Raw genomic sequence first — 25,263 nt, forward strand, 5'->3', positions numbered from 1 at the left:
AGACAGTTAGTGCAAATTAAAAAACAACATGTATTAATCTAACTTAAAAAGTTTAATTTTAACAAACTCATAAATATCTGAAAGTTCTAAATACTCAACAAGGTTAATTAATTTGAACTAATTGCAATGATTTAAGTTAACAGTACTAAATACATTTAATTACTTTGAGCATTCGGGTTTACAGTGTGGCTGAGAACTGGTACCAATGTTAGAACCTGTTCTGGCCCAGGTTTGGGCCGATTATGGGCTATTATCTGGCAGAGACATGGGCCAGTTATGGCCCATGTGTGGCCCTTGTCTGTAATTCAGAACTGGGCCACTGTAGGGCCGTCATTCTTCGTTGTATGTGGGCCGAGGAAAAACTGGTTGTGTGGGCCGGAGCTGGGCCGGAACAAAATTGCTATCTGGGCTGTTGTTCAAGAGTGGCTTGACACAAGGAATGCGACAGCTGAAACCCAGGTGTTCATCCTGACCAGTGGAAGAGGATGCTCCAAAATATTTGTATATATTAAGTGCCCCTGCAAAAGACTGTATTTTAAGACTGACTTTTCCTCATATTTTATGGGAATATTGATGTAAAATTTATTTCCATTTTAACTTGTTGAGGGGCATTTGCTAAAACTGAAAAAGGGCACTACCCCTCCAAATAAATAACACATAATAGTTGTCTCAAAACTTTATATTTATTCACTATTAATAATGATCGGAAAATTCCAGTGGGGAACCTTCAGGGCCTTCTACGCCTTCAGAGAAGGCCTAAAAAAATTAATTAAAAATATTTTTTATAATAATAATACAAATAAATAATATAGTATTCAATAAAAATATGTTTTTAATTTTTTACATTTCTATTTAATTCAATTTAATACAATACATGTAATATATTTTCTCTCATCTATGGTCTAACGTTTACTGTCAGGTTCATGTCATGAAAACATCTAATCCAATCAGAATCGTCTGTCTCTATTAAGGCCCGGTTATCTGGCTCATTCATTGGTTAGGACTTCATGAATCCGAGGGAAGGCCAAGCTATGTGTTTTGGTGTGGAGAGTGACGGGCAAATCGACCAATCACGTTTTGATTTCAAGTGGGCGGGTAAAAAACAAAACATTGTAAGCCTTCATGAAGTCCTAAGCATGCAACAAACTGGATGCGAGCTGCCGTAAAACACCAAAGACGAAGATCATAGACCGTTAATATAATACAGTCTAATGGCCCGAATCTCTGCGGTGAGAGTGGTTGAGGTAAATGGCGGAAAACGTGATTGACGTTGTGGTTAGCTTGATAGGGCTGAGGTAAAAACAAAATTACTTAAGCGCGTACTCGTGAAGAGCACAGCCGGTAGAAGCGCGTGCAGAGGAGCCTGAGCATATGACGCGAACACGAGAAAAATAATGGGTTAATTATACTTTTACTTCCTGACAGTTTCACTTGTTACGTGAGGATAGTAATGACTGACAGACGACGCCGAATTACATACAATATAATTTCCTAACTAAATCTGAGAGAATGCGAAAACATTCAAATATTTTTTCCCCCCGCTATACCCGATGGGCAGGGCGGAGATACATTTTGGTAGCCCTCGGGGCTCGGGCTAGAGATTTTGCGAGCCCTGGATATCTTTTAACAACAGTTATAAGCCTCAAGGAGGTGCACTGAGAACGCAGGGTGCTATATTTCCCCTTATGAAAAAGACTAACAAGGTATCCTACAGCTAAATATATATTTCCAAAAAATAAAAAATAAATTAAAGAACATCATTTAAGCATGTTAAATGCAAATTTACAGAGCCCCTGTCATTACAGAGCAGCAGAGTCTGTATTTGTGTTTATCAGTTAGATTAAAGTAATTTTAAACTTTAAAACTGCATTTAAAGGCAGACAATGCCCGTTCTGTAATTTAACTTTGCGTGCTCAGAATTTTTACACGTTCACTGTATGATTTAACGAAATACGAATAGCCTAGTATTATGGATGGAGAGGCATTTGCACTTCATTGCATATTTTGAAGGCCCAGCTGAAGTACCCACGGTTCGCCACTGGAAAATTCACTATTGAATGAATGAATGAAAATGACATTTAACGATAGCTTGGCTATCATAGACGTAGCACTGCTACATGAGTGGAGTGATTTGCTCGCAACACCTGAGAAACCCAGTGGTAAAGAGCAGAGTTCGCTCAGAGTAACTCCGCCCATGTAGCAGTGCTTTACCCTCTGTGAATATTGTTCCCAGTATGTATACTGTTAAAAGATTGTTGTGTCTCACATGACCTTGTTATTTGTAAAATAATGCCAACATTTTCATGTTTATGTCACTTATAGGGAGCAGTATGCTAGTTGGAGCCATTTACTTACAGTCTTTGTGCTAAGCTACGCTAGCGGTGGGTGCGTCAGACAGAGTTACGGCACGCACAGACATGAAAAAGGTATGTTTTTTATTACATTTAATTGGCTAAATATATTTGTAAAACAGACAGACAGATGTAAAGGGTGACCAATAGCATTGATTTATAAAAAAAAAAAAAAACACCTGAAAAATAAGGGCACTTCAGAGTGTAAGGACAAAAAGGGCATGTGCTATGGTGGAGCCCTACTCAAAATGCTTGATAAACATGATTTAAATCCTAATGTCCTCTACAGTGGAAATCAATGTCCTGTTCTTTAACAGAAAGTCATTTTTTGATTTGAAACCCCATAACGTTTTGACATAACATCTGAGATGTTTGTGTATGAAATATCATTTGAAAAGTAGTCAGATTTAAATAATTGAATACCCAGTCCTTACCCGTTCTATTTTGAATAGACCCAAAGGTGAACTGTCCCCCGCGCCCGCTCCGCTTTCCATTTCTTAAACAGCTTCTGTGCATGGCACCTTCTTAACAAGTAGGGGAGCCAATTTGCCAATTCCCCACACAGTGAAATGATAGATAATAGAAAACAGCTTCACGGTGGCACAGAGGATTTTTTTTAACTGCTCGTGCCACCCCGCATGTTTCATGAAAAAATGCTGCCTCGTGCCAAAAAGCGCTAATGTGTGTAACTCAAACCCAGCATAATTACAAAGTTAGGTTTTGCTGGGGTTTATTTATTATTATTATTTATTTAATTCAACAACATCACTACCCTTTCTGCTTCCCCCACCAGCTTAAGAGTTGGCCATGTTGACATTTTAATTTATGCATTTGGTAGATGGCTTTATCCAAAGCTTCATACAGTGCTTTACAAAATACACTTTTTATTAGTATGTGTTCTCCCTGGTTATTGAGCCTATCACCTTAAGCCCATTACCCCTATAGGAGATAGGCCTATTGTTTAGTGTAAAAAATGTTGATTGATTAACGGACGTGCTTAAGTTTAATTATTATATTATATTATATTATTTAATATGCATCTAATACTAAATTTCCTAACAAAAGCCTTTAATTCAACCTACTTTCCTCCAACGGTGTCCATTCAAAAATACTTTCTGCCCTCCTTCCCTATACCGTGTATTTCAGCCTTGTTTGTTTTATTATTTTTTATTATTGATATATCAACAATATATAAAATCAAATAATCAAATTGTCCTAAAATCCTTTAGAAATTATTCTTTAGGATATTTATAAGACAATTCCATTCCTATAGGATTTAATTATAAAAAATCTAATGGATTTTAATAAGAATTCTGTTTAGTGTAGGAACACTGTAAAAAATTGCTGTAATTATGCAGCTGGTTGCCAGTAACTTACTGTAGAGCAGGGTTTCTCAAAGTCCGGACTCCGGTCCGGATCCGGACCCGACGGGAACTTGATCCGGACCCGCGTCCACTTCATATTACAAGTGCATTAATTTCTATGTGACTGATAAATGTGTGCATTTGCTACTTTAAAAATGCATATTAAACTTGTAAACAATTCGTTTAGTTTTTATTTTTAGATTTAAGAGTATTCCTGGTCCGAAAATAAAACGAGTTATTTAAAAATTTCCTGTGTGACGCTGTAGCCATCACACCCAGATATTATGCACAGCTGCTTCATGTACTACGGCTTTTGATCAGTAAGTCCTTATCAATCTGAAATCACTAGGGTTTGAGTTGTTTAAAACATGCATTTGAAAAAGCAACACTCGTCAAACATAATCTTTATACATATTCTTTATTATCTTGAAAATACCTGAAAAGGTTTGAAGAACAGCAATATAAATATATCCTTAAAGAGTAACTAAACCCTAAACCAACTTTTTTTAGTTAATGATCTGTAAGAATGATGCTTTATTAGTGCTGTTCATTGATTTTAGTAAGTTTTTTGACATTTGGATATAAAGTGTTTCAATACTAGAATATATGGTGTAAAAACGTCTGAGTGCTGCCCTCTTCAGGTTGAACGGTGGCTACTGCAGTTGAATTTTCCTATTGGATGTTGGGTCCAAGAAATGACTCGTGACGTAAGCAGGTTCAAGCTCACCACGCCCTTGTTAAGATCTCACAACACACTTAGTTCGTCCCCTCTATCTCCGTTGGGATCTGCCCACTTTTCTTGCATTTTTCAAATATTGCAGTGGGTGGAGTCAGGCTCTGACCAGGGGTTTAGTTACACTTTAAGACATTTCCTGGAGCTGCGTGTGTCTGGTTCTTCGCTGGTTCTTCGCATGTTTAGTTTCTGCCAGAGAGCGCCCCCTGGCTTTTGGATGTAGCGGCATTTCACCATAATTCATTGAGAAGCATAGCAAGCAAGCATCATCAGCCAATTTATAGGTGCACCCCTAATTTTGGTCAGTGTCTCTGCCTACCAACCACCCTTTTTTTTTGCCATGGTTTATGCATCTGATAGAGAACAAACTGTGCCATTCTCTAATTAGGTTGCTCTGTATTTTGCACCTGGTTAATTTTGGCATATTTCTTGTGTTTATGTTTAAAAAATTTTTTTTACTTTAAATGCAAAATACACTTATTTTTTTCCCAAACTATTTGTGTTGATTTGTTATATAAACAAATGATTTACATAAAGTTTTTCCGGACCTAGGAAAATGATGAGAATTCAGATTTGGACCTTTGAATATAAACTTTGAGAACCCCTGCTGTAGAGGATAAAGACTGAAAATGTTTCATGTTCATTTCACTTTGAACAAACTGTTGCCACTGCCAGTAAATAACATAAATGTAAAATCTACAGTAAGTTACTGGCAGTTAATACCCAGTAATACTGTAATTTCTACAGATTTTTTTTTACAGTGAACGGTTCCAAAATATGATAGAAATTCTAAATTGATTCCTGTACATGATTCTTATTGAAATCCTTTAGGACTTTTTGACAAGGGTGTTGTGGAGTCAAGAAATGTCTAAACATTAAATGTAAATATGAGACAAAAGTACAGAATGTCACATTTTATTTTTCGCCTGTTTTACCATATACAATTGACCACATCAACAGAACAGCACATTTAATACTTGGCATTTGGTGACAGAACAACATCCTTTTATACTGACTAGGTTTTGTTGGTAAAATGGAAGTGACATGCTTGTCAAGTATGGAACACATGTGAACTCTGTATTTAGCCCATTCCAGTAAGTAGTGAACTAACGCACTGCACACACACTAACCACACACCCTCACACACAAATTGTAAAATATATATATATATTGTAGTCTAAAATTGTATTCATTTTATTCACTTGGAATCAGTTGTTAAAAAAATGACAGGGAATTATATGTATAGACAAAAAAAATATATTTTTCGAAGAATATTTATGTACAATTTATTGTGTACACCACACACAAACAGCAGGCAGCTATTCCTTCAGTGCCCTGGGAGCAACCTGCCTGCCAAGAGACTTGAACCAGCAATTCTCATATTACAAATCCGATTCACTAACCACTACGCAATACTGCCCCTAAGTAAAGCACATATGTATTTTTTGAGTAATAAAAAGCAGGTGTGATGGAGGACATAGAAAGTCAGATTTCAGGCGAGGGCACTCTCTTTTGCTGGGACAGAGGAATGGGCAGTTTGGAATGGTCAGCAGCAGATGTGACATTACAGTTCATGCTAAACCAGTTAGTCTGACACATTCTTTGGACAAAATGTTTACGGTGATTGTTACATTAATTCTGCTGCATCAGGTAAATTCTACAAAATATGTGTAGTAAATCATGATTAGTTATTTTCACGATTTTCTTAAACTTAAAAGTTTACTTTACATAATAAACCTTTAAACATCATGAAATAATTTGTCTTTTAAATTTAGCTCAGTAATTCCTTTAAGTGGTGTTTTACAGTTTTTCTGAATGGCTAAAACACTAAACCCCGTTCTCTGAACAAATTCCCAGGGACCTAAGCCCATTTTACATTCACGCTTTTGGGAAAAACCTTAAACATAGACACTGTTCGCAAATTTCTCACTAAAACACATTTCACACTTGTTTTGCAAAACGCTATAGGCCGGCAAGCACAAGTTGAACACAACTACAACAAAGTTATCATTAAGTAAACACAACAATTAAAGATTGTTCACACTTTTTTTTAATATTTTTTTACCGTGGATTAGAAACAGTCTGAGAAGCAGATGAAGAGTATGAGGCAGAGCCTCATATGTTGTTTTCCATTTTTTAAGGTAATGTCTAATGGGTGCTCTGTAGTGTTTTATATTATAGACTTATTTGTTTTTGGCAGAGCGGGGCACAACCTACCACTTTTTTACTTCGGTTCTATCATTCAAAAAATATTTAAGTTAAGTTATTAATAATTTTTTACACAATCAACACACACACATCTATGCTACAAATGAACACTTAAAGTTTGTTGGTGGGACCTACTGTACTGTTATCGTACAATTACACCGGAAGTGACAGGAGTGCAAACATTACAACTTACCCCATAGGAGGGGTTAGTTGTAACAGAGGGTTTGTTGTAATACCTGCTAGAATATATAGTTTAAACACAAATAATTCAATACAATTCTGTCTATATACTAAATGTGGATATTGTTTATATATATGCCTATAATAGATAGATATCCACAAATTCATCCATCCATTATCCTTCATCTAGCCATCCTTGTATTATGCATTAATTTATATAAATAGATTTTTTTAAAGGGCTGCACAATTAAGACAAAATTATAATTTTTTATGATTCCCCTAATATTGTAGTAACAGTTATCATTTTGATGAATAGTATTTACACTGTTTCCATTTTATTATCATTGTACACTGGAGGCTAATTTGTTTCAAATGTTGTTATGTTTTAGGTAACAAGACATTGATTAAAAAAATATAAGCTTGGATTTGGTGACTTACACACCCAACTCAGAAATCCAAAACTACATAAGATGAAGGAATTTACTTTTATGCCTCCAAAACACTCTTTGTTCAATATCTTAACCAAAACACATCAAAACTTTTCACAAATTCACAGGAGATCATCTGACAGTAAGAGAAAAACACCAAAAGCACAGATTGCTTGGTCTTGTATAAATATTTAAAGTAGCTGCATTACAATTAAACCCACGTTAGTTTGTGCCCCGCTCACCGCTATAGTTGAAATGGTTTTGAAAGGATTGTACGATTTTGCTGGAAGAGTCAGGGGTTTTGTGAATTTAGTTTGAAAATCTTGATTTGTATTTAAAGTTATAACAAAATGAGTCCTGGTTTCAAGAAATGTGTTTTAGCATTTCAGAAAAACTGTAATTTATCAGTTTTTATGTTATCACTTGCTCGGCCCTCCTCCTGAGGTTTCTGAGTCGAGTAGTTTCTCGTCCCCGTCTCCCCTTTACTCTCTTGCTCGTCCGGATTTCAATGAAGCTCGGTGGGTATAGATTTGTGGTGTTAAGCCCACTAGTCGGGGGCGGGACTTCAGTCCTTAAAAGGGTGTCACTGCATCCATCTCCAAAAACATTCGCCGTCCCGTGCATTTTTCTCGTTCTCCCCAAACCAAACTGTGCAGAGTCTGTCACTGGGGTGACGTTGTATCTTCAATACCTATATGTACATGTGTGTGTATGTGTGTGTATATTCCACTTACTTTCCACTTACTTTCCCGGCTAAGCCTGGGGTTTTTCTCTCCTAGGGGGTTTTTCAACCCGGGGAGGCAGCCTTCTTGGGCTTAACTTAGCACCCTCTTCTTTACGTTACATTAGCAATACGCACGCTTAATGTTGATTCATAGCCGCAGCAAATTTAGCTGCTTGTGCTATCGTGTATTATGTTGTGCTATCTGTCGTTTTTCTGTGCTTTCCACTGCTTCTATTAATGTTAAGCTGCTTTGAAACAATCACCAATTGTGAAAAGCGCTATATAAATAAAATTGAATTGAATTGAAAAAATTATCATGCATGGTAATATCCAATCTCAGCTCTTGTTAACAATCCCAACTCAGTTAAACTATATGATTATTAGCTAGGTTATCATAATGACAATTTATGTAATAAATACATCGTTAAGTCATGTTTGACAATGGTGAACACAATATTACAATATATGTACACTTTAAAGGCTAAAAGTCAATATCATTCTTAACTTACCTGAGCACCTCGAGGTCAGTACATGGTTCATAGACAATGCTTAGATTAAGCCAGGCCATAGTTAAAGTGCACCTATTTCATTGTTAAAAACAAACGTTATTTTGAGTATTGGTATAATGCAGTGTGTTTGCGTGGTTTATGGTAAAAAAAGCTAATTCTTTTTCACATACAGTACATTTTTGTAGCTCCAGATATCATGCTTTCCTCCAATGCTCTGCTTTTTCAAAAAGCTCCTCGATCTGAAAAGCGCTGTGTCCCTGATCAGCCAGCTAATCTGTACGTTGTGACTGGCCTGAATACCTCTGATGTCAGCCGGAAACGTGTCGCTCCATACCACGTTTGAAAGATTTGCTCACAATGCAATGCTGACAGGAGTTAATTTACAGGCTGTGAGTCAAAGCAGGAGGAATTATGATAATGACCGTCATGTCCACGTCAACAGGCCCAGGAAGTAAACTTGCCTACAATCCGTGTGTTTGTTGTAGTCCAAGAAAAGAGAGTTATGTTGGAAACGATATCTCGCATCATTGTTTACCTTGGTGTTTGTACCTTTTGCATATCGTTAACATGTACTAATACAAACATACACTCCAAGGGAAATGTAAAATCAAGAATCGGACCAAAGTTGTCCTTTAAATTAGGACTTTTAAATAGCTTTGATCAAAGTCACTTAAAAAAAACCATTCTTGGTGCCCATCTTGAGATAAAACCATGGCACTGATATATTTTAGGATATAATAAGAAATGTATGTTGCTTTAGTACTACATTTTTTTATATCTCCTTTATAATGGTTAATTACAAGTTTTAAAGTGAGTCAACGCCCAATATATATGATAGTCCAGTGTATATTATCCCATGCATTAACCTTATGACCCAATTTTATAAGAAGCAGAAAAATATTGATATTTTTGTGTAGATTTGTGTGTATCACTCTATTTCATATTTTCCTCTATAAATTCAATAAAATTTGTAATACCAGTGTACACAGTATAAAGCTCTGGGTTGCAGTTTAAAGAATCATATCCAAAACTAACCAACCCCAGAAGTTTCCACTCTTGTGAAGCCATTCCTTGGTAAGATGTGACAATTGAATCTGAGGAAACGGGTGGAAGGATAAGAATCCCTCCAGTGTCTGCCGGGCAAATGTTTGACTGATCAAAACCAGTGCCCTGCCGCCCGCACAGCATGTTTTCAGAAACACTTATTGGAACACCATAACTGGCATATTGCTGCTCACATTGAACAATATCCCCCAGCTTCACATGGCCAACACGGGCTTTCTCCATATCTCCAGCTCTTTTGTCAGATAAGAGGGACCAGCCCGTTACTATGCCTAGTCTGGAGTCTTCTGTGATCTCATGAGCATTTGGTAGGCAGATTGGTAGCACGTAGTCTCCGATACGAGCCTTGTCCAAGAGCTTTAATATGGCGACATCTGAATCCAGCACCAAGGGATCATAGTTTGGATGTAGAGTAATAAAGGATACCTGGTCAATCAAAGATAAGACAAGGCAAGTCTATTACAGTTTAATTGCCGGATATACTGTAAATGCCTCTTTTGACGTTTGGAAGCGATGTAACTAGCAGTCGACCACTGCTCGCTTTTAAATGGCCACAAGGTGGAGCACAAGAAAAGGTAAAATGATAACTTAGAAAAAAACTATAAGGTTACTCACGTAACCCTGGTTCCCCGAAATAACAGGAACGAGCATTGCGTCACTAGCTGATGCTATGGGGAAACTCCTGTTTACTCCGCAATTGAAGCCTATTGTTTAACATCTGTAAAAATTACAGTTTGAGCCTGCAAAAAGGGGCTGGGATTATGCCCTAAGTCCGGGTTGAACACAATAGAGTATCTTTTCGACTGAAGCATGCAGTCAAAAACTCTCACTGCGTGATGTTTAAGCATGGCCAGCTACGCAATGCCCGTTCCAGTTATTTCAGGGAACCAGGGTTACGTGAGTAACCTTACCGCTCCCAATCAATACGATTCATTACACCAGTGAGCTCAGGAAAATGGAGCTTGGAGTGTAAAGCACCATATAAACAGTTGATGTGTGTATAGGTGGGCTATCAAAGCACACCACAAATGTGATTATTTTGTGATTAGGCTGACAGGGCCTGCGTTTGTAAGGTAGTAATGTCCAGGCTGCAAATCTGACAAGTGTAGACGTCGAGGACCAGCCGGCCGCTTCAAATATGTGACCAGTCACGGAAACAATTCGGATCTGGGCATTTTGAGTTATACAAATTCAACAGATGCAATTGAAAGTGCAGTTTCTAAGCTTTCCAACGATGTGTAACACGTGGAAATCTGATAAGATTTGGAGAAGTTGTGGCCATTTGAATATAGGAACTCAGAAATACTCAAACCGAGAAAATCGAGATGAAAGGGACTCTTCTTTCCAGCTGGGGGAGACAATAGGGCTCATTTACATCTCATTTAGCTAAGCCATACCCACTGTAAAGCCGTTTTGAGATGTTCTAGCATCATATGTAGTATTTTATGACCAAATGACAACATGCAAAAATAAACATGACTCTTTTTACCTTTGTGGGAAACACAGGTCGAACCCAGTCTGTTTCAGATTATCCAATGACAATTTTTGTCCACAAATGCGTATAATCCGTGAAATATAGATTGTTTACATCAGATTTCGCATGAATGTCTCGTAATACAATATAATATACAATCTGAAGACTGTTTAAATTGTAACATGTAAGGGTATATGAGCTTACACTCCATTAAACACATGAACCCGCCTTCAAAGTTTGTATTTAAAATAGGGAAGTAGTATAATAGATCATCCAAACAGCGCCGTCGAAAACGTGACATCCTTTAGAGATGTTACCAATGGCTCGCTCGTTCCTCCATCAGCCAATGACTTCATGGAAAATATTGATAGACAAAACATGTAGCCAATTATATGAAGAATACAACGATATCTGTGTAACTTCTGTGTGTTTGGACTCATGCGGCGCTGCAAGAACTGACATAGAGATGACGTCAAAGTACCGCGAGAGCGAGTCAAAATTAAACTACTCTTGAAGAGCTCTCGCGGTACTTTGACGTCATCCGACTGCGGCGCCGCATAAAGTCAGTGACGCGGCTGACGTACGATGCGGCTGACTGTTATTTGTTCCGCCCCAGCTTCTTTTATTTTTCTTTTGTTTTGTGCGCCCGAGCTTTACAGTCTGGGGAGACGCAGGCTATAAGTTTGAAAAAAAAAAAACTTAGCAAACATGTCTGAGGAAGAGGGCAGCCGAGTCACTACAGTCACGTGACTTCACGCTCGAGCCGGAAGAGAAGACAATGCTGAATAAAGTCGTAATTCTGCTATTTTTGGACCAAACTGTATTTTCGATGCATCAACACAATCTTACTGACCCACTGATGTCACATGGACTACTTTGATGATGTTTTATTACCTTTCTGGACATGGAACCATACATAGATTTTCAATGAAGGGGATAGAAAGCTCTCGGACTAAATCTAACGATAAAACATCTTAAACTGTGTTCCGAAGATGAACGGAGGTCTTCTGAGTTTAGAACGACATAAGGGTGAGTCATTAATTACATTATTTTCATTTTTGGGCGAACTATCCTTATTTAGTAGTCACGCTGTTCCCTTTGGGGGCGGAGGCGAAAACAAAAGCTTATACAGTATGTAAATATACACACAGACAATGACGCCCCCCGCTGCACGCTAGAATCTCCGGAAAAACAAGCCTGTTTCAAACGCAAAATGTACGCTTTTAAATATACAAAAACTGCTATCTCAAACATGGAGAGGCTTCTTCGTGATCTCAACTAACAGATTCTGCAATAAAACGAAAATCACAAATTTTGAAAAAAAAACTTTGTTTCTCATTTTCTCGAAACTTGTGCTGCCGACTTGTGTCCCTGGTTTCCGTGACGGGTCACATATATCTGAGATGGAAATCCCTGTAGACCATGCCCATGATGAAGCCATACCTTGTGTAGAGTGGGCTTTAACACCAAGGGGGCCCCGCTTGTTCAGGGAGGCATATGCGAAAAAGATGGCTTTAACAATTTATTTGGATGACCTCTGTTTAGTGATAGGCATACCCAATGACTGATCTGCAAAGCTAACAAACAGCTGTTTTTCTTCCTGAAGGAGGAAGAGCGGGTTAGGTGGTTGTTCGCCGGGAGAAGGCGAGCAGGGAAACCACTTGAATTCTGAAAGTTGTCGATAAGACTTTAGGGATGCACCCCATCCCTAGGGATGGCCTAAGGATTGTTTTGTTATCTTTAGGGCCGAACTCCAAAAACAAAGGGTCTGTGGAGAAAGCATGTAAATCAGCAACTCATTTAACCAATGCCAAAGCGAGGAGAAGAACGATTTTAAACGAGAGGGCTTGCAGGTCCGCCTGTTCAAGAGTCTCGAAGGGGCAGCACTTTCAGGACCATGGACAGATCCCAAGACTGGGCAGTGCGCGGTCTAGGCGGGTTTAAATCTTCACGCACCTTTGAGAACCTTTACAATAAAGTCATGTTTCCCATTAGACTGGCCAGCTACTGGAGCATGATTTGCTGCTATAGCTGTCACATAGACTTTTAGCGTAGAGGGCACATGGCGCTATCCAGCAGCTCATGTAGAAAGAAGAGGTTATGTTCCATGCTACAGTTTGCGGGATCTAAGCTCTTTGCTATACACTTTTGTGCTTAAAGGCGCCTTATGGAAGGGGCCCTAGCCTCTATTATAGTGTTTAGTTTTGCCATAAGAGAACAATCAGCAACACCGTCCATTTGTCCTCCCTGATCCTGTTGAGGATTTGCGGCAACAGAGCTACATGCATACAGAAGGCATGCCGGCCGTGTCTGTGACAAGGTGTCTCACTATTTAGAAAATTTGGTAACACTTTATTTCGATAGTCCACTTTAGACATTTTACTAATTATAAGTAACTTTGCAACTACTTATCAACTACCAATCTTTAGAGAATTAGTAGACTGTCTGCTTAATATCTACTAACACTTTATTGTGATGATATCTCAACAGACATTCAACTGTCTATAAGTATCTTTGCAGGTGCATGTCAACTTATTCCACTAACCCAAACCTCTTCCCTAACCCCAACCCTTACAGTCTACTAATACTCTAATAACAGTTAGTTGACGTATAGTTGCAAATTATTGAAAGTTAGTTGACATGTAGTTGCAAAGTTGTTTATAGTTAGTAAAATGTCTAAAGTGGACTATCAAAATAAAGTGTAACCGAAAATTCATTTGGGCAGTGTGTGTTCTCCTCCAAGGCAAAACGTCGATACCGATCGACTGAAGATGGGCACGTTCTGTTGTGAGTCAGACTCAAGCCCTGTTGGAGTCGAGCGTCATGCTAATCAGCACAATCCCTTGTGTCAGGGTAAGCAAGCTCTTTTAGTGGTTGTTTTTAACCCCAAATTCTCCAGGTGTTGGAGCAGGACAAGCTATAACAGCCAATCGTTGAGGTCGCTAAATATGCGGATGCCACTCACTCTTGCCACTTGAGGAGGGGGAGGGGCATACGGTTCTGTGAGTGCTGAGCACAAAATGGCTGCACCACAGCAGCAAAAAACCTTTGTGAGCTTGTCACAGCTCTGTCCTTTGGTCCCTCTCTGCCAGAGAGGCGCACAAGCCTGTGTGTGCTTGTCTAAGAAAACCATGTTTGTTCCACAGCAAGTGAAGGCTTTATCTTTGGAGCAGCGAGGTGATCGCACTGAAGAGCAATTATTGTGAAAACAGGCAAAACTGTGTGTCACATGGAGAAAGCGTGTGAGTTGGCTTTTAATGAAGTCACTCTGCTTATATTTGCTGTGCACACTGTTTGTGTTAGCTCCTCTCCTCAAATGCTGTCATGAAATGGTACCCAGTGTGCAATTCTTAAAACGGTGTTTATCGGTCAATCCAATATTACAAAACTGATATCCAATAATGGGAAAATCTTTAAATATCAGGGAAAATATTAGGAAACAGATATATTGGTCGATCTCTAACTCTTATAGTATAATAGGGACTCTAAAACATGAGCAACTGTGAGTGAAGCCACTTCCAAATACAAACAGTGCTTTCAAATAGTGCTTTAGCTTATTTGGTTAATAATTGTTGGAACATTACTAAGGTAATAATATAATTTAATGACCATAAAGATTTTTGTTAGTTATCATTTTACCTTTTCTTGTGCTCCACCTTGTGGCCATTAAAGCGCAAGAAGCGTTAAAGAGTGGTCGACTGTGGGGGGATTTTGCTTCTAAATGCTAAAACACCCTACTGTATAATCCCACCACCCAAACAGTGATTCACAGGCTTACGTCCAGGCATTGGAAACGCAAATGCAAAGGAAATTGTTATTTCAGAGCAAGTGAAACAGCAAATGTGCAATTTGCAACTTATAATAAAATACAGCAGGGTCGTAACTGGAAAAACATTGGAAATTCAATTGCAAATTGACTTGAAATGTGGCATACATTGTACTTTTGTGTAAACGGAAATTAATTTAAATTATGTCACAGTTTTTACAGCCACAAGTAGAAAACTCACTCAATTTGCAATTATTTTTAAATATTGTCTGTAAAAATTTTCCATAGAAATGTGTCAAAATGTTTGACCGGTAGTATTCATAACCTAATCATTTGTGAAGCTTACCCGTAACTGCTGTAATCCTTTGGTCATTCTCAGATCACTACGATACTGTTTGCCGAGCAATACTCTGATTTCAGATGTGTCAAGTGGATATATTTTCCCCAACTCTGTGATGCAGTGTGCAGCTACTACCACGCTGCGCTGGTTCACCAGGGCTCCGCTGCAGATAAGCTGCCAATCGCCCAAATCAATCTCTTCCTCCATCAGCTTAGCGTCTTTTCCCTTTATCTCCGCCACACTTGAGTGTTTCCCTGGTTTACTTGAAGCAGGCAAACGATAGATGGCAGCCAGCCAGGGCCAGTTAGTCTCTGCTGGGTGCTGATGGTCAAAGTTTGTCAGCTTTCCACACACTGGCATAGAAAAAGAAGAAACAAAAAACAAAGAATTGTGGTGATGTACTTTTTATTACATCCTATTACATGCATTATAGTTTATTTTTCTTGCACTACCAAGAAGTTCACAATAAACTTTTGTAAGCTCATACACAATTGGAAGATTCATATAAAACTTCATCAAATAAGAAATTCTGTAACCATTTACTCACTCATGCTCAAAATACAATTTTGTTTTTCAGTGGAACAAACCAATAATGTTTTATTCTCAAAAAAGAAGCTCTTGTGTAAACATATGAGTAAGCTCTGTTACATGGTGAAATTACAAAATGGACTTTTATGATATTGATGTAGGGGTCGGGCACAAATTGATTTAGCTCATGCTTGTATATTGCACAGCACACAAACATGGTTTCAGAAGTAAGCACTAGAGATGAAATGTGGCTTTAAACAGTATTCCCATCTCAGAGGGCATGTCAGTGGATGTCTGTGGATTGGCTAATGCTATTTGCATATTTATGCAGGTCTGAAGAGTTTGTGTATTTTGACCACAATATTAAAACAAGAGTACAATGTGAGTTATAGTAAGATACTTCAACATGCAAGGCAGTTAGAAAAGGTTTATTTTGATACAAGACAAGGGTTTAAAATACATTGTTACCAGGGGTTAAATTGGGATTTGTTATGTGGGGGGGCTCTGCGGGGAGGGGTACTTCAAGGGGTAACATGTTTAATACTGATGATACCAAAGCCACTGGTGTGTTTCAATGACATTCTGGACCTCTTATAGGATTTGATAAGTTTCAGCTTTAAAGCTGTGCCAGAGGTTGACCCAAAATATTTTAAGAAGAGCTTCTGAATTTTAAATGATGCAGATATATGTGTTTGACACCCTATATCCATTTGTTGCACATGTCATTATGCACAACTGATCAGATTTAAAATAATCAACCTCCTTGAATAATTCTAGGCATAAGATAGGCTACCCCAAAAGACTCAATTAACAAGAAAAGGTACAACACACAGTACTGTATCATCAACATGTCTTATAAATTAGACATAGAGATTCCCTATGCTGGTCAGCAGCTAAAACAATCATATAGTTAGGTTTGATTGGTGTAATCAAAATACATTATTTTATTAAACTATATAATGAGTTATATCCAGTGTTATACTTAACATAATGTAATTAAATGAGTGACATACATACTTTAATCCTTTACACGTTTCTAGTCTTCTATTAAGTTTTCTCGACGTGGGCACCATTCTTACCTCTGTCTCTCTCTCTCGGTCTCTCTCTCTCTCTCTCTCTCTCATCAAATGATCCTGCGTGAGAGCGCGTTCTTGAAGTTCTGAGTTTTTTCGCTTGAGTTGCATAACTTGCGCGAAGACGCATTTAAAGGGAAAGCGCATCTTTTCGCGGCAATTGCGGCGCCCAATTCGCGTCATTTGCATCGCCCCGTGCGAGGACGCGCCTGGTTGCGTCTTTGCATTGACTTTGTATGTAATCTGCTCGCGCAAATCGTTGAACTTGCGTTGGTGAGTATGCCCCATAATGAATGAAAACGCATTATTCCCTTCGCATCAGTGCACACGCACCAGCGCAGCGAGTACACACGCACAAGCGCAGCGGGTACACTGGCAAGAGCAGAGCGCGACCTTCAGCCTATGTGCCGGGGCTTAGCCCCGGCAACAGTTAATAACACACTCAGTCTCCTCTCCATTAATAAGTGGGTGTGTGGTGGGCGTTCTGGTGCAATATGGCTGCCGTCGCATCATTGCACCAGAACGCCCACCACACACCCACTTATTAATGGAGAGGAGACTGAGTGTGTTATTAACTATTGCCAGTTAATAACACACACTCAGTCTCCTCTCCATTAATGGCAACCAGCTGCCAGTAATGCTGTAATTTATACAGATTTTTTTACAGTGCTGGATTCAACACTGTAATTATGTAATTTTGATTTCAGGTGCTTTCATTAATTATTTTGGATGAATCGTTTGGATGAATAGCCAATTAGTAGATATGGGGATGATTAGTAGGCCAATGGGCAAGTTTGGCCAGGATGCCAGGGCACACCCCTACTCTTTTTCAAATGACATCCTGGGATTTTTAATGACCACAGAGAGTCAGGACCTGGGTTTAACGTCTCATCCGAAAGATGACAGTATATGCTTTTTGACAGTATAGTGTCCCCATCACTATACTGGGGTGCTAGGACCCACACAGAGCACCCCCTACTGGTCTCACTAACACCTCTACCAGCAGCAACCTGGTTTTACCAGGTGGTCTCCCATCCAAGTACTGACCAGGCTCAACCCTGCTTAGCTTCAGTGGGAAAGCTGTCTTGGGCTACAGGGAGATATGGCTGCTGGTCTTTAAATGTGTTTCCAGCAAAAAAGTGAGTCGCATCCTGTAATAATAAAAATCCATCAATTCTTCTTTGTGCAATCTAATTTAAACTGCAACAGTCACACAAAACAGGCTGTCCTTTCAATGTGATGTCAAATTGATTTTTACACCCCACCCATGACCTCTCACAGACTCCGCCTCATGAGCACATAGTTTATAACATTCTGCCAGAGACACACGTTTTGATCAAGTCCAAAGCACACATGTACCCCCTACTTTGCATACGGAGAAACATGTTTAAAGAAACACACTGTTGTATCAGATGATATGCAGGATAAAATGCAAAATAATAGTCGACCACAGCAGATTGAAATTAATCTCAATGATCTGATCCATCAAGGTTTGCATAAGGAAAAAGACAGACGGAGTAAAAAGGAGCAGAGAAGAGACAAGAGGAGAAGAAAATGTTCTAATAAACAAAGAAGAATTCATCAAGACTACAAGCCTAATGATTAAAGTAATTAAAAAAATAAGAACTCAAAAACAGGGTTGTGATAAGGATGATACGAGAGTTGACAAGGTCAATAACTAACTTCTCTATTGTAACAGGCGAGGTTGCATCTTTGAGAATATAATATACTAATGCAACGCCAGCTGTAGCTTTTAACAGATACGCTTTGCATATATAGAGTGCAAAAAGCTTTTAGATGCAAGAAAGCGAAACTCGCTCATACCAATTATGTATTTTTTCTTTCTTCTAACTTTCTATGTTGAGATCTACCTATATAAGACGTTGAGTTTCGTTTGTGCTGTGGGATAGTTAGAATACTTTGCTGAGTGGGCAAGGTGTCAAACCCACACGGACATGAACTAAAGTTCTACTGTTTTTTTTTGTTTTTGTTTTTTTTTTGCTGATATGTGTATGTGCAATCGTGAGTTCGAGTTTCGGTCACCCAGAGAATTGCAAGGTGAAAAAGAGTGTACGCCCGAGTGTGGGGAGGTGTAGGAAACCTCCCTGCGGTTATGTGTGGGCTGAAGACCATGTAAGAATTTTGATTGATCCTGACCAAAAGGTCAGCCCTTCCTGGGAACACAGCATGGATGCCCGAGAGTGCAGTGTGTGTGCCCTGTAGGTGCCCGAGGCAGCAAGGACATCAAAAGAGAACTTTTTGCAACACAACAAGTTTCCTCCAGGACTCACGGCAGGGGACCAAGACCCCCAAAACACCCCTCTCGGGAACCAGAACTTTATCTCGAATACAGGAGACTCCCTGGAGAGTTACACTTGATTTTCAAACACCACATCTCCATACAACAACAGGATTCAATGTTAATCTGTGACAATAAATAAGTAAACTTAACCTAATGTTGGGAGACAACTCCTACCTTAGAGATGTTGACCAATCACCCACTGTATGTATATTAGGCAACACCCCTGAAACTTCTATATGCTTTGTCTCTCTGGATATTTAAGGGAATGATGTAAAATAGTTCAGGGGGTCTTTCTGTGCATGGAAATTCACCCCCATGATGCTGTATCTTTGATACAGCATCATGTATTTTATTTTACTTTGAGAAATCTGTAACCAGTGTTAGGTCCCAGTTAGTGCTGGGCCTGTGTTTGTTTTTTATGTTTTAGGTATGTCGTTATTGGGGGTGTGGTCTTTCCACCTGTGGCTCATCACTGGGCTTATAAGAACTCCAGCGCAGTGGTTTTGGGAGGAACGCAGCGATGTGACGGCACTTGACCAAGCAGCTTTCTTTTGTGTTTCTGTTATGATTTGCGTTCACATTCATGCAGCCCTTTAGCTTACAGCACTCTTTCATGCATCCTTCATCATTGACGTTCATACACTGACTACTGATTGTTCATTCATATTTTTGTTAAATTAATTTAGTTAAATAAATTACTACTTTTTCTATTTACCCGCCTGTGTTGCCTCTTGTTAATGTTGCAACCTTGAGCCAGTTGTAACATATGGGGGCTCGTCGTTCTTTTTTTTTAAGAGGCACAAGGTGTGGTAATCAGTTAAAAAAGAATCAGGTGTGTGCAGGTAACCGCTTCGTTCGCGTTTGTCTCCGGGCAGGTAAGTCAATGCGGCTCATAAATGATTTATGCTCCCCAGGTAGGTTGTAGTTTTTTTTTTTTTTGTGTATTCCTGGGTTGAGTGCACGGCCGTGGTGGCAGATCTGGACTGATTGTTCAGCTCTGTACCAGTGGTATTAGTTGCTTAAAGAGGCTCGACTCTTGGGAAAACACAGAAGAGTTAGGGTTGAGTTAGCTGGGGTATGGGTTGTTTAGGGGGAGATTTGGTTATGAGCCGGATTGTGTCTTATCATGTCTGATGTTTGTTAATGACATCGTGTCTTAGTGGTCATTGTGTTTTGTTGGGACGTCTTGAAAAATGACTTCGTTAGAAGAGTTTGTTAATTCCCCGTCAGAAGAGAAATTAAACTTATGTTCAAAGAAACAATTGTGGGGGATTGTAGGAAGTTATAAATTAGTGGGTATCGATAAGCGTTTGCGAAAAGACGAATTGAGAACTGAGATCAAAAACAAGTTGATTGATTGCGGCGTGATAATTGAGGTGCCAGACACGGCTGGTGTAGGATTGCCATTTGTGATGAGTGACTTGTCATTTGAACAGCGGAAAGAAATGTTAGAATTGCAGCAGGCTCATGAAAAGGAAATGTATAGACAGGCTACGGAGCGTGAAAAAGAACTTAAGGAAAAGGACATTGAGTTGGAAAAGCTTAGGTCCGAGGATTTGACAAGGCAGCGTGAGTTTGAGTATTAGAGTTGGACCGACAAAACCAAGATCATCAGTTACAGGTAGAGAGATTAAAGCTTATGGCTGATGGAAAACTATCGGCAGGTGGTTCGGGAAGTCGTGATCGTTCCGGAGAATTAGTAAGCAACTTGAAGTTACTGCCAAAATTTAATGAAAAAGACCCAGAAGTGTTTTTTTCGTTATTCGAAAGTGTTGCTGATGAACGAGATTGGCCTAGTGCCGATCGGACAATTATGCTTCAGTCCGTATTAGTCGGTAGAGCTCAAGAAGCTTATACTGCGCTTTCTGTAGAAGACCGCAAAAATTATTTGAAAGTAAAAGCTGCGGTTCTTAAAGCTTTTGAATTAGTTCCGGAGGCGTATTGATTGCTTTTCCGCAGTTGGAAGAAAAATGAGCGACAAACGCATGTTGAGGTTCTTCGTGAATTAAGCACTCATTTTGACCGTTGGTGTTCGACCTTCTAATGTGCAGACATTTGAGAGTCTGCGAGAATTAATTCTCACGGAGCAGCTTAAATGTATTATTCCTGACAATATCGCTACATATATTAATGAGAACAAGCCTATGACTGCTGGAGAAGCTGCGGTGTTAGCTGACGATTTTGTGATAACGCACAAAATTCGAGTTGGTGATTATCAAGCTATTAGAGGTAGGAATTATGGTGAAACTCCCTGGCGGTCTAAGTTTCGGAAACCTGATCTATTAAATACAGACCGAAGGCATAATGTGCCTCTAAGAGCTATTCCTGATTCTGTGTGCCGTTATTGTTTTGAGGAAGGCCACTGGAAAAAGGAATGCCCTGTTCTTAAAAATAAACAAATTCGAGGGAAGGGTCTAATAAGATCACAAAATGTTTCCTCACCGGTATTGCTGACTGATTGTGTCCACTCTGAGCTGCGTCCCGCTGAGAATTCGTTTCAGCATTTCTCGCAGGATGATTGTTTAACCGAATTTAACCCGAGTTATGCTCCATTTGTAACTGATGGTTTCGTTTCGTTGCCGGGGGATGATAAACATGTACCCATTAAAATTCTGCGTGACACCGGTGCTTCGGAATCATTTTTTTTAGAATCTATCTTACCATTTTCAGATGCCTCAAGTTTGGATAAAAGTGGGCTGGTTCAGGGAATAGCACTTACATGCATGTCTGTTCCGTTGCACAAGGTAGGTTTAAGTTCGGAATTGGTAAAGGGTGAGGTAATTATGGGGGTGCGTCCATCCTTACCAGTGAAGGGAGTGGGGGTGATTTTGGGTAATAATCTGGCTGGAGAGCGTGTGTGGCCAATTGTATCACCGTTACCCATTGTCGCACCACTACCCGTTGACAATTCGTGTGACGTTGCAGCCAAAGAATTTCCAACAGTGTTTTCCTCGTGTGCTGTTACCCGTTCTAAAATGAAAGCGATTTCTGATTCTATTCAGGGGGAAGTTGATCAAATTCCTTCACAGAAGTCCCGCAATTATCAGGTTCCTGGTTTTTCACTTCTTCCTGAGTCTTTTTCTCGGGCAGAGTTAATGGCTGCACAGCGGGAAGACCCTACATTGGCTGCTTTATTTGATGTTGTTCTGTCCACATATGAGGTGCAAAGTGCAGCTACCGGGTATTTTGTGCAGGATGGGATGCTGCTACAAAAATTGTGGTCCCAGTGCGAGGATAGCGGGGGTGAGTCTGTGGTGCAGTTGGTGGTTTCCACTAATTTGCGGGAGGTGGTACTCAATGTAGCGCATGGTCCCGTTGCGGGGCATTTGGGTGTAAGGAAAACCTATGACCGAATTTTGAGACATTTTTATTGGCCCTTGTTAAAAAAGGATGTGTCAAGGTTTATTAAAACGTGTCATACATGTCAAATGGCAGGTAAACCAAACCAGTCTCTTAGGCCAGCTCCTTTATGTCCAATTCCAGCTGTGGGGCAGCCGTTTGAGCATCTGTTAATTGACTGCGTGGGTCCGTTGCCTCCTTCAAAATCGGGAAATAAATTTTTATTAACGGTCATGTGTCAAACCACCCGGTATCCTGCAGTTTTTCCGTTACGGAAAATTACCACCAGAGCCGTAGTTAAAGCTCTCTCACAATTCATTTCCATTTTTGGTATCCCGAAAATTAATCAAAGTGACCGCGGAACGAATTTTACCTCCAAAATGTTCGCTGAAATATTAAAACAGTTACGAGTGCGGCACCACAATCAAGCGCGTATCATCCGCAAAGCCAAGGCGCGCTGGAGCGTTTCCATCAGACACTCAAAGCTCTGTTATGTGCATACTGTACTGAATTGGGTCGCGATTGGGAGGAGGGAGTTCCGTGGCTTCTTTTAGCAGCCAGAGATGTAACTCAGGCTAGTTTGGGTTTTAGTCTGAACGACCTGGTTTTCGGGCATAAAGTCCGTGGTCCTTTATCCATTCTGCGGGATGATTTAAAGGGAAAGGAACCTCCAATAAGTCTTCTGGATTACGTAAATGGGTTCCGTAGAAGATTGTAAATTCGATCTTTTGAAAGGATACTGGCAGGTGCCATTGACCTCCCGTGCGCAAGAGATTACGTAGTTTATAACATCTTCCGGACTGTATTCCTATTCGGTCATGAGTTTCGGTTTAAGAAATGCGCCGGCAACATTTCAAAGATTAATGAATTACGTCGTGCGGGGACTTGCAGGTTGCGCAGTTTATCTAGATGACGTGATTATTTATAGTGATACATGGGAACAGCATCTGGAGCGAGTTCGGGCTTTGTTTTCGCGCTTGGCTGAAGCTAAGCTTACGGTAAATCTGTCAAAATGTGAATTTGCGAAGGCAACGGTGGTCTATTTGGGAAGAGAGGTCGGGCAAGGTAGTGTGCATCCGTTGCAAGAAAAAGGGCGTGCCATAGAACAATTCCCTATTCCGGCTACAAAAAAAGAGCTGATGCGTTTTTTGGGTATGGCTGGATATTATCGGGCTTTTTGCCCAAATTTTTCATCTGTAGGTGTCCTTTGACTAATCTGCTGAAAGGCTCTGTTAAATTTGTCTGGTCCTCAGGTTGCCAACAAGCCTTTGATCATGTTAAACTTCTGCTGTCCTCCGCTCCGATTCTGGCTGCGCCGCAGTTTGACAAACCTTTTAAAATCCAGGTGGATGCGAGCCAGGTCGGGGCAGGTGGTGTTCTTTTTCAGACAGGCGGGGATGGGGTGGATCACCCAGTTAGTTACTTTTCCCGTAAATTTAATGCTTACCAGGCGAATTATTCGGTAATTGAAAAGGAAACACTCGCTCTGATATGGACTCTGCAATATTTTGATGTGTACATAGGGGGCGGAGCTCAAATTGTCATTTATTCGGATCACAATCCATTGACTTTTCTACATTCTTTACAAAGCCGAAGCCAGCGGTTAATGAGATGGGTGTTGTTTTTACAACCCTACAATTTGTGCATTAAACATATTAAAGGTGTGGACAATGTGTTTGCAGACTGGTGTTATTTGATCTGATGGATCGGGGAGCCGTTCTTTTTTTGGTTGTGTCCTTGTTCTCTTTCCTTCCTTCCTTAAAAGTGCTTCTAGGATCCGGATTGCTGGAGTGTCGGAGAAGAGGAATGGGGGTAAGCTAAAAATGGACGACTGTCACTGTTCGTTTTTCCATCAAAATTGTAATTGATGTTTTTTTATATATTTATTTCATCTCATTCATTCATATCATACATGAACGAAAAAAAGAAAAGAAACAGGAAGAAGAAAATCTTATAATACCTGTCACTTATGCCTACAGAGTCAAACAAAAAACAAAACAAAACAAAACAAAAAAATAAAGAAAGAAACTACATAAATAAGTCAACCCCCCTCCTTACCACAAACACAAAAAAAATATATATATATATATATATATATACCACCTATCTTTACATTTAATTATCATCATATTAGTCATCTTTTTTTTATAACCTTCCAAAATATTTTTCTTATACAGATTCTTAAATTTACAAACACTTTTGCAGCATTTCAGTTCATAGTCCAAGGTATTCCACAAACACCTCTGCTTTTGTGTGGTACGTGCAAAATTAATTTTAAAATAATACTGCCTTCTGTGGCCATAATCTTCTGATACCAAAGTAAATAAATTGTGTATATCCATAGGCAAAACTCTCTGCTTAGCTTTCCACATAAAAGTCAAAATCTTCAAATCAACCAGATCATTAAATTTTAGAAGTCCAGATTTTACATATAAACTATTGGTGTGTTCTCTATAGCCTAACTTATTAATAATCCTTAAAGCTTTTTTCTGTAACAAAAAAATCATGTATTTAGTTTTTTCCCAATTTAAACATAGTTTATTTTTATCAAACCACAGCTTAATTTTTCCCATTTCTGAACTTATGTTTTCTATAATTTCTAACAAATTATTTCCAGAACAAAAAATGTTGGTATCATCAGCAAACATCAAAAACTGTACCACCTCAGACACTTCACAGAGATCATTAATAAACAAAATAAAAAGTAATGGGCCTAAAACGGACCCTTGTGGAACTCCACATCTTATTTCTTTTAACTCAGATCTTAGACCATTAATTTGAACAAACTGCTGCCTATTATTAAGATAGCTATTAAGCCATTTATAAGCTAGACCCCTTATGCCATAATTGTATGATTTTGACAATAGTAAACTATGATTTAT

General features: G+C 39.3%; 1 protein-coding gene across 8 annotated transcripts in view; it reads right to left on the bottom strand.

Annotated features, from left to right (window-relative positions):
• Window positions 1–5,349: 5,349 nt before the first annotated feature.
• The window catches only part of pamr1b (peptidase domain containing associated with muscle regeneration 1b), a 205,704-nt gene continuing 185,790 nt past the window's right edge, over window positions 5,350–25,263 (bottom strand). For all 8 annotated transcript variants that reach the window (XM_065297994.2, XM_065297996.2, XM_065297995.2 and 5 more), the window contains 2 exons: window positions 15,146–15,492; window positions 5,350–9,985 (listed from right to left, as the gene is read on the bottom strand). In XM_065297994.2, coding sequence (XP_065154066.2) covers window positions 9,431–9,985; window positions 15,146–15,492 — 902 coding nt within the window. In that variant the 3' untranslated portion in view covers window positions 5,350–9,430. The remainder of the gene's footprint in view (window positions 9,986–15,145; window positions 15,493–25,263) is intronic.

Source organism: Paramisgurnus dabryanus, chromosome 23, assembly GCF_030506205.2.
Source record: "Paramisgurnus dabryanus chromosome 23, PD_genome_1.1, whole genome shotgun sequence".
NCBI classification, from domain to species: domain Eukaryota; kingdom Metazoa; phylum Chordata; class Actinopteri; order Cypriniformes; family Cobitidae; genus Paramisgurnus; species Paramisgurnus dabryanus.